Source organism: Conger conger, chromosome 1, assembly GCF_963514075.1.
Source record: "Conger conger chromosome 1, fConCon1.1, whole genome shotgun sequence".
Taxonomy (NCBI): domain Eukaryota; kingdom Metazoa; phylum Chordata; class Actinopteri; order Anguilliformes; family Congridae; genus Conger; species Conger conger.
In genome coordinates, this window is record NC_083760.1 from 62,030,946 (window position 1) to 62,041,445 (window position 10,500).

A 10,500-nucleotide genomic window follows, 5' to 3' on the forward strand; every position below is an offset into this window, starting at 1 on the left:
GGCTGCATTCCCCAGTCTCAGACAGTCCCTGTTCACTCGAGGGGAACTGCAATACAGCTGCCCGCCAGCAGATGGCACAACGGATCAATGAAGACGGGAGTCTGAGGAGGACCTGTACGTTTTAGAGGGAAGAGATGGTGCTGGCTGCATATTTTTTTGATCAAATAAAAACAATGAAAGGTATAGAAGAGCTTGCAGTCGTCAGGTCTGAAGATACACACCTGGACTATGGAAGTGAACCTTCTGGAACGAGACCTCACTAGCATATGGGAAAATGTAATACTGTAAACTAGCAAGATTTGTATAGAGATTTTGAGACAACTTCATTTTGTATTAATATTATTTTTGTTGAAATTTAATTTATATATAGAATATTTCTTATGATGTAGCAAGAGCCAAAATCAAATTGAATTTTGTTTAAAATGATTTAAAGGGAAGAAAGCTATGTATGTATTTGTTTGTTTTTATTGCATTCTGCCTAAGAGAAGAGACCCCTGTATTTGACCACAGTGTTGCAATGGCCTCGAGTATGTACTGTATTTTGGAATGCACGGTGTACAGTCAAGTCTTTATTTCTGAGCTGAAGGTGTTTTCTTGTGTGTATATATATATGTATATATGTGTGTGTGTATGCATATATATTATGTATATACATATATATGTATGTACATATATATTTCTCTTGTCTTTGTAAGTAATTATTTAAGAGCAACATATATTCTTTTCATGAAACTTAATTGTTGTGAGTTTGCTGTGTACCGAGCTGTTCCTGAAATGAATTTACACATGGTCCTTTAGCTTAAAAATAATAACTTAAACAAACAGACCACTGCTTACTTTTATCATTATCATGGGCTTCAGTAACTTCCCATTTTCTGTGGAAGGAGAAAGGTTATATGAGCGGAGAATTTATCATTCTGTTTCCAAACAGAATTTATCATGCTGTTTTATCATTCAGTGCACAAAGCTTTTCAAAAGAAGAAGCAAAGCGTATCTTAAGGTGAGTAGGCTGAATGAGCAATATAAATGATCATATGCCCATCAGGCCTAATGTGCGAAGCCATTCGCTTTTCCTCACCATGTTTCTCAGCCTGCTCCCCTACTGATTTTCCTCTGGGTGTCACTGTTGAAAAACAAATATCCACTCTATATTGGAAATATAGAGGTAGAGTTTGCATGTGAGCACTGATCTGATGCAGGTTTAGCATTTTTCATTCTAGTGGTTAAGGTCTGGAATTGTATAGAGTATCTGGCATATGTCAGTACTTCTACCTCAAGTGTATAATTAAAAAGCCTCCAAGTGCACTGGTGTTTTGTGACAACAGTGAAGACGCTTTCTAGATCTCACTGTAAGGGAATGCAGGTGACTGATATGAATTTACAAGGTGATTCCAGTGCATTCAAAGCAATTGAGTCACTGAAAGAAAATGCAATGAAGAGTTGTCAAATGGCACCATGACATAAGTTCAGTCACACAACCTTAAAACGATGAATGAATAAATATTTTGAGGTTTAATGTAAATGCAAACGTATCACTCCCTGTTGCAAGCCAGCCGATCCATGGGGATCTTGAGAAGCATAAACTTTCAGAAAGCAGGGTAATTCAAGCAAATGCAGCAGCATAGCTAGCAGATGTGGCAACAGCATGCAAAGTGAGCAACGACAGCGTAGGAGCCACAGCATGCCAGAACGAGTAACAGCAGCAGCATGCAGAATGAGCCAGACAGCAGGGCAGGCTTCACATGATTTCCAGAGCAGGGCAATTCAAGCAATGGCAGCAACAGCACAGCTAGCAGGCAGCAACAGCATGGGAGAAGCAGATCAGTAGCAAGATGCATAATGGTGTGAACAGGTAAGGTTGGTGGTTTAAACAGCCCCTGCCATTGAAACGTACACATCGTGTGAGCGGACATCCCTTCTCGAGTTGTCTGCCTGAACTAGCTTTGCAGGCTTAGCATCTTTCATTTCGGTAGATCTGAAATAAACATTAGATCTCAAGCAGATTTGATCATGCAGAGTAGGATCCATTACATGACATTACAGGCATTTAACACTCCTTATCCAGAGCGACATACATTACATTGCAAGTCATTTAGCAGATGCTCTTATCCAGAGCGATGTACAACAAAGTGCAGATCAAACACAAGTACAAGTGCGAAGAGGACCTGAGAGGACAGGATGGTTCCGAGTCCGAGTGTGACCATACAGATACAGTGGGAGCAATAATTATTTGATCCCTTGCTGATTTTGTAGGTTTGCCCACTTACAAAGAATGGAACTGTGTAGAATTTTAATCATAGGTACATTTTAACATTGAGAGACATAATATCACATCTTCACTATATCAATATCATATTTTCACATGAAATAAGTATTTGATCCATAGAACAATAGGACTTAATACTTTGTGGAGAAACCTTTGTTGGCAAGCACAGAGGTCAGACGTTTGTTGTAGTTTTTCACCAGGTTTGCACAGATCTTGGGAGGGATTTTGGGCCACTCCTCTTTGCAGATCCTCTCCAAATCCATAAGGGTCCGAGGCTGTCGCTTGGCAACTCGAAGCTTCAGCTCCCTCCACAGATTTTCGATGGGATTTATGTCTGGAGACCTTCTAGGCCACTCCAGGACCTTAATATGCTTCTTTTTGAGCCACTCCTTTGTTGCCTTGGCCGTATGTTTTGGGTCATTGTCATGTTGGAAGATCCATCCACGACCCATTTTCAGTGCTCTCACTGAGGGAAGGAGGTTGTCGCCAAAAATGTCCTGGTACATGGCCCCTATCATCCTCCCCTCGATACGGTGAAGTCGTCCTGTCCCCTTAGCTGAGACACCCCCGAAGCATAAGGTTTCCACCTCCATGCTTCACAGTGGGGATGGTGTTCTTGGGGTTGTACTCAGCATTTCTCTTCCTCCAAACACGGCGAGTCGAGTTGATGCCAAATAGCTCTATTTTGGTCTCATCTGACCACATCACCTTCTCCCAAGCCTCCTCTGGATCATCCAGGTGTTCTTTGACAAACTTCAGATGGGCCTGTACATGTGCCTTCTTCAGCAGAGGAACCTTGCGTGCGCAGCAGGATTTTAATCCTTCACTGTGTAGTGTGTTACTGATGGTTCTCTTCGTGACTGTGGTCCCAACTGCCTTCAGGTCATTAACAAGCTCCTCCTGTGTAGTACTGGGCTGATCTCTGACCTTTCTCATGATCATTGATATCCCACGAGGCGAGATCTTGCGTGGAGCCCCAGACCGAGGGAGATTGGCGGTGACTTCATGTTTCTTCCATTTTCGAATAATTGCTCCAACAGTTGTTAACTTCTCACCAAGCTGCTTGCTTATTTTCTTGTAGCCCATCCCAGCCTTGTGCAGGTCTACAATTTTGTCCCTGTTGTCCTTAGACAGCTCCTTTGTCTTGCCCATGGTGGAAACGTTGGAATCTGATTGATTGGGTGGACAGGTGTCTTTTATACAGCTACATAACGATGTAACAAATTGACACAGGTGTTTTGGGTAATGAGTTGAGATTAGGAGTGCTTTTTAATGGAAAACTAACTGGTCTGTGGGAGCCAGAATTATTGCTGATTGGTAGGGGATCAAATACTTATTTCATGCAAAAATACGAGAATAAATTTATAAAATTTATATGATGTTGTTATTGTGGATTATTTTGTGATATTCTGTCTCTCAATGTTAAAATGTACCTATGATTAATATTCTACACAGTTCCATTCTTCGTAAGTGGGCAAACCTACAAAATCAGCAAGGGATCAAATAATTATTGCTCCCACTGTACAATCGGAACCCTTGAAGAATACATTAACTTCCAAACTAGCATACCACAGTTGGGAGCTAGAATTTTGTACAACAGTACAAAAACAGTACAAAAATCCAATACAAAACACAACAATATCTATATTAACTAAGTGCCATTATAGTCTATGGCATATAAGGCTAATCATGGTGGTGAGTTAGGGAGGGAAAGGTGTAGCCTGAAGAGATGAGTCTTCAGTCTGCACTTGAAAGAGGTCAGAGACTCTGCCGTTCTGACATCCACCGGGAGGTCATTCCACCACCGTGGGGCCAGGACAGACAGCACTCATATGATCAAGTGCAAATCATAACCAGGGATTAGTGCGCTGAAAACCCTAGAGAGACAAATGGTTCAAAGTGCTAGAGTGATCACATAGATAAAAACTTGAACCCTGAACCCTTGTTGATTCATCAGATAAACTGACCAAGAACTGGCAATACAATTGCTTTGGAAACTATAACACAAAGAATAGAACAATAAATATACATAAGTGTGATAATTACAGCATACAACATGCATGGCTAATTAGAAATTACAGGAAGGTAAGTAGGGGAAAGTTGCGTCTTCAACCTGTCATTCCACCACTGTGGGGCCATAACTGACAGCAGTCATACAATCAAGTGCTAATCATAACCAGGGATTAGTGCGCTGAAAAGGAAATGCAGGTGCGATGAGGTGGAGACGCCAGACATCCTGAGGTAGCAGAACGAAGTGGTCTGGCAGGTGTAAAAGGTCTGATGAGCTTTTGGATGTATGCTGGGGCTGACCCCTTAACTGCCTGGAATGCAAGCACCAATGTTTCAAATTTGATGTGAGCCATAACAGGCAGCCAGTGGAGGCCAGTGAAGTGACGTGAGAGTGTCTGAGGATGTTGAAGACCAGATGAGCTGCAGCGTGAAAAGTGACAACTCAGATCAGTTCTTTTGGCAGTCCTTTGTAATGTTCTTGGAAGCCAAGAATGTCCCTGTGCTGGGATGTAGGCAGAGGTAAGTCCTGTGGACAATATTTCCAAAGGTCATACATGCCTAGTCTGTAATGTTGAAAGTGTCAGACAGAGGGAATGGGTGTGGGGGCGGTTTTGGACAGTTAGTAACTAGTATAGGTGTGATTTAAACACATTTGACCATTGTCCTACAGGCTACAATACCTCAGGCTAACATTACCTCAGAATGTGGTACATACAGCAGGGGTGCACAACTCCGGTCCTCGAGGGCTGGTCTCTGTTTTTGTTCCAACCAACTGCTTTGTTTTTAATTTGCTGACAACTCCATAAATTACCCAGGTTCAAGCCTATACTTGAGCACAGTAAAATCATTAGGATATGCTTGCAGCCTGCAGCTGTAGACTCATACACATACTCATACTCATACATATGCACATGTCATACACATACTCATACACATGTCAGATAAGATATGATTGAGTCAATTAAATAATTAAGGCCAGAAGTTGGCACAAAATCCTGAAACAGATCAGCCCTTGTTGTGCACCCCTGACATACAGGCATTCACACACTATCATAATGTATGTAGAGTTCCATCACATTTATTTTTTCTTCATGAATAAAATAAAAACAATACCCTGCAGTAATTTTGAACATCAAATATAAAACAATACTTTAATGAATGCATTGTATGAATGCAGTGTAGTCTAATGTATTTAAGTAATGTATTATTATTATTATTATTGCTGTTGTTGTTGTGGTTGTTATTTCTGTAAACGAGAGCAGTACACAGAAAAATAGACTACATTTCCCATGATGCTGCGCACATCGGGAAGAGGAAGTTTCAGTTAGTCTCTCACCAAATTTTAAACTGCTGTGCTCGGACGTTCATGCGTTCATAATTCAGCTGAGCCATAAAGGTAAAAACGAATATTTTATTTAAAAGCGCTAATGTTAGCTGGTACATCGCTATTCTTGCTTGACAGAATTATAAGCATAACGTATAAACATACCCGCACACCAGAATGCCGCAATGTCTTTTAATGTGTCCTGGAGTGGATATGAAAGGTCATGGTCGTCTGTAGTAAAAACAATACAATATCTCATTTTGTTGGTAAATAAATCCACTTCACTGTCTTGACCGGGTTTTCCAACGGTCTTCGCTATATACGAGATGGCTTTATGTTAGTCGTTTAGTCATTCTGCCCATTTAAATACAGCTTTTATCCATGGTGCAAAATCCACCCAGGACCAGCTTGAAATACCTGCTACCAGTTGTTTCAAAAACCTAGCTTGAGCTGTTTTTTTTTCAGCAGGGATGCGATGAATACGATGTAGGAAAAATACATTGTTTTTTATAGAAGAAAGACATCGTAGTGAATAGGAGTTTTTGCAGAGAGAAATGAACAACCAGTGTAAGAGCAAACTATGCTTAAGTGCTTTTCCTTTTGTGTGTGTTTGTTTTTGTTTTATGAAGTGAAATACCATCTTAACCAGGAATGAAACAAGAATACCAAGACCTGATTTTGCAAGCCACAGGAGCAGAGGCTTTGCTTATTGGTGCCAAGATTCAGACCCTTTGGAGTGGCTATGGGGAGATTGTGAGGGTTCATTTGGAAGGCAGCGACCGCCCCTCAGTTGTCGTCAAGCATGTGGTTTTTCCACAGAAGTCAGCTCACCCTAGTGGCTGGAACACAGACCTGTCTCACCTGCGCAAGGTGAGGTCCTACCAGGTGGAGACTCACTGGTACCAGCACTACTCCACCGATAGCGAGTGTCGGGTGCCCAACTGTCTTGCTGCCCGTTCCTTCGGGGATGAACAGCTGATCGTACTGGAGGACCTCGACGTGGCGGGTTTCGACCAGCGGAGGACCAGCGTCGGCGTGAAGGAAATAAGAGCGTGTCTATGCTGGCTAGCCCACTTCCATGCCCGCTTCCTAGGCGTGGCCCCAGAGGGACTCTGGCCAATCGGGACTTACTGGCACCTGGAGACACGCCCAGATGAGCTGGAGGCTATGGGAGACCAGGAACTGAAAGCTGCAGCAGGGAAAATTGACGAGGTACTCAACAGCTGCCGTTTCAAGACCATCGTCCACGGCGATGCCAAGCTGGCTAACTTCTGCTTCTCCAGGCAGGGGTCAGAGGTCGCAGCAGTGGACTTCCAGTATGTGGGAGGAGGCTGTGGTATGAAGGATCTTGTGTACTTCTTGGGGAGCTGCTTGGATGAAAAAGAATGTGAGAAACAAGTGCCCGACCTTCTGGACTACTACTTCCTGGAGCTGAGGGGTGCAGTGGGTGACCAGGTGAATGTTGAAGAGCTGGAGGCAGAGTGGCGAGAGTTGTTTGCTTACGCTTGGACAGACTTTCACCGCTTCCTGCTGGGCTGGATGCCGGGTCACCGCAAGATCAACAAGTACAGCAAGAGGCTGACCAGAGAGGTCTTGCGTAAACTCTGACTTTCTGTCCGCCTCACTGTCCTGTAATCATGGCACACATCACATCCAGCTCACCTTTAATGCTTTTGGTGGTCTTGAGAGGGGGGACATGTCAGACTAGCATTCTGAATTAACCCTAACTGTCATTGTGTTGATGTATGGTGACCATTGGTTGTGGCATTCTCATGCTGTTGTTGTAAAACACACTGCTTGCATGTTTATGAAAGCTGGCAGGTCACAGACTGCTCGTTCAGATGTCAGACAGGATCCATACTGTCTTCATACTGTTATTCACTTGAAACCCAGAGCTAAAGTGAAGATGTGATTGTGTTTATGTGTATTCCTGTGGTTTCATATGTAGTATGTGCTTCCTCTGCTCCTGTTAATGTGATCTTTGTTTGGATCTTATTGTCGTGTTTATGACAGGTCAAACACAGTCTTCCATTTATAAAGGAAAGCACATCTGCAGTGTGTTGTTTGTTCTCCCAGTGTTGTGAGATTTGTTCTGTTATGTGATGAAAGTGAGAAACTGATTGTTTCCAGATCAATGTAATTAAAGAAACCCCTGAGTCTACTATAGTTAGAATGTTTTTTCACTTGCAATCAAGGGTTCAGGTCACAGTTCCATGGCATTCAGAGCCACAGAAACAGGAAATGCATTTCCACTTAGTAGTCCTCTACATGAAACTGTTGCCACTGTATAATGATAAGCTAGGCTTTCATCCTGCATATGGCCTTTTCTGTTCCAGCAGACCAGCATTCAGTGAAATCATGACAGAATACCGTCCTTTGAACAGATTGGCATATGGCCGCTTGCAAGAAGACTTCAGAAGATCACAGATTGATAGGTCTATTCTTCTTGGAAGCATGGGTCTGGGTAAGTGTGTGTACTGTGCAACCTATACGGTGGCTTCAGAAAGTATTCTTGTGTTGTAGATTTCATTTTAAATGTATAATATTGCCATTTTTGTCCATCAATCTACACTCAATAATCCATAATGATCAAGTGAAAAGTTTTTAGAAATTTTAGCAAATCTAAAAAATCTAAAACCGAAATCTCTCATTTACATAAGTATTCAGACCCTTTGCTGTGGTACTCCAAATTGTGGTCAGGGGCATCCTGTTTGCTTTAATTATCCTTGGGATGTGTCTAGACCTTGATTGGCAAATTGAATTGATTGGACATTCAGCTCAGAAAGGCACACACCTGTGTATATAAGGTCCCACAATTCAGACAGCATGTCAGGACAAAAACCAAGCCATGAAGTCCAAGGGACTCTCTACAGACCTCTGCGATAAAATTATGGCGAGGCATAGATCAGGGCAAGGGTATAAAACTATTTCTAAAGCTTTGAGTGTTCCTAGGAATGGCCTCAATAATTGTGAAATAGAAGATGTTTGGAACCACTAGGACTCTTCCCAGAGTTAGAGTCCTAAACTGAGTAACCGGGCAAGAAGGGCCGTGACCAAGCACCCAACAGTCACTCTGGGATGGGAGAACCTGTCGGAAGGATGACCATCTCAGCAACACTATCAATGAGGCATTTATGGTAGAGTGGTTCTTTAGTAAAAGGCATATGACAGCCCGCTTGGTTTGCCAAATGGCATTTAAAGGACTCTGAGAGCATGAGGAAAAAGAATCTCTGGTTTGTTGAGACAAAAATTGTACACTGCTCATCACCTGTCTAATACCATCCCTACAGTGAAGCATGACAGGGACAGGGACACTGGTCAGAATTGAGGGAAGGATGAATGCAGCCATATACAGAGAGGTCCTTGGAGAAAACCTGCTCCAGAGTGCACGCAATCTCAGACTGGAGCGATGGTTCACCTTTCAGCACAACAATAAACTGAGGCATACAGCCAGAACAACGCTGGAATGGCTTTGGGACAAGTCTCTGACTGTCCTTGTGTGGCCCAGCCAAAGCCCAGACTCAAACCCCATAGAACATCTGTGGAGACACCTGAAGATGGCAGTTCACAGACACTTCCCATACAATTTGACAGAGCTTGAGAGGGTCTGCCCAGAAGAATGGGTTAAACTGCCCAAATCCAGGTGTGCAAAGCTTGTGGACACTTGCCCTACAAGACCTGAAGCTTCTAAAGTACTGAATTAAGGGATGCGAATACTTATAAATATGGGAGATTTCAGTTTTAGATTTTCAATAAATTTGCAAAAATGTCTGAAAACATTTCACCTTGTCTTTATTGAGTGTAGATTGGCGGGCAAAAGTGAAGGGGCCTGAATACTTTCTGAGGTCACGAAAGAAAGTATAGAATTGCCCCGCCCAAACATAGACAGAGTGATGATAAATAGACTGCATTGTACAACACATTATGCAATCACAACACACAATGTCACAATCTCAATTATGTTGTTTAACAATGAGCTCATTAGAGGTAGATAGGCCACAACTCAGCCCTCCAACAGAGGCCCCCTTGGGATACTACCTTGATCTTTACAATGATTATGATTTATTCCTCTTTTTTATATTTCAAATATAATTATAAAAGTTATTTGGGTTAAAAACAAAGGTGTACTTGATTTTTAAGTTATTTGACAAAAAGATGTAAACATTTCTGCACATTGCCTTCATAATGAATTGTGATGATATTGTGTAAAAGGAATTTGAAACATTTGTAAAAATTTGATTTTGTCAGCATTTAGCACGCTAGATTTACAAATGGGTCAGGACTCAGAGGAACATCTACAGTACTTTGCAAAAGTCAAATGTAAATCTGTAAAGTGAAGATGCTTTCAGAATTCATAATTAAATGAATAGTTTCTAAATACTGAAAATTTTACTATAAAGACCAGTGAATAGTTAAAACTATATCAAATCATTGTGACCACCCTTCGCCTTTAAAACTGGATCAATTCTCGATGGTACGCTGTCCATTTGTTCCAAATACTGCCACAGTTCTTCTGCAGACACTTGCTTCTGGCTCTCCAGATAATCCCAGACGGCCTCAATCAAGTTTTTATCTGAAAAGTGGGCTATTACTTAATATATTAATTGTATTTAACAAAATACCAAAAAAAAAAATCTAACATTCATTTTTTTGTGGAAAATGTTTGGTAATCTCAAATTTGCTCTTTTCTACTGACACACTAATGCAGAGAAAAACAAAACCTACTTTTACTAATACTTTTGCACAGTACTGTATGTACCAGCTCAAAGGAAAACAGTTTACATATATTCCCAATACACTGGTGTTTGAGAAGTCGGTTGCAGCTATTACTGCGCCATCGTGCAATCCAAGGTAACAGATGTGAGTTTTTGCATCATTCGCCGTCTTGGGACGTCACAAC

The 10,500-nt window shown here is 41.8% G+C and overlaps 1 protein-coding gene across 1 annotated transcript; it reads left to right on the forward strand.

Moving 5' to 3' along the window:
- The first annotated feature begins 5,569 nt into the window (after positions 1-5,569).
- On the forward strand, positions 5,570-7,761 carry pkdc (protein kinase-like domain containing). The gene is made up of 2 exons (XM_061215724.1): positions 5,570-5,672; positions 6,230-7,761. Exon 2 carries the CDS (start codon positions 6,252-6,254, stop codon positions 7,206-7,208), a length of 957 nt encoding a protein of 318 aa, XP_061071708.1. The 5' UTR covers positions 5,570-5,672; positions 6,230-6,251; the 3' UTR covers positions 7,209-7,761.
- Positions 7,762-10,500: the final 2,739 nt, after the last annotated feature.

Coding starts and splice junctions, on each gene's coding strand:
- pkdc (XM_061215724.1), top strand. CDS start 6,252: ATGAAACAAGAATACCAAGACCTGATTTTGCAAGCCACAGGAGCAGAG.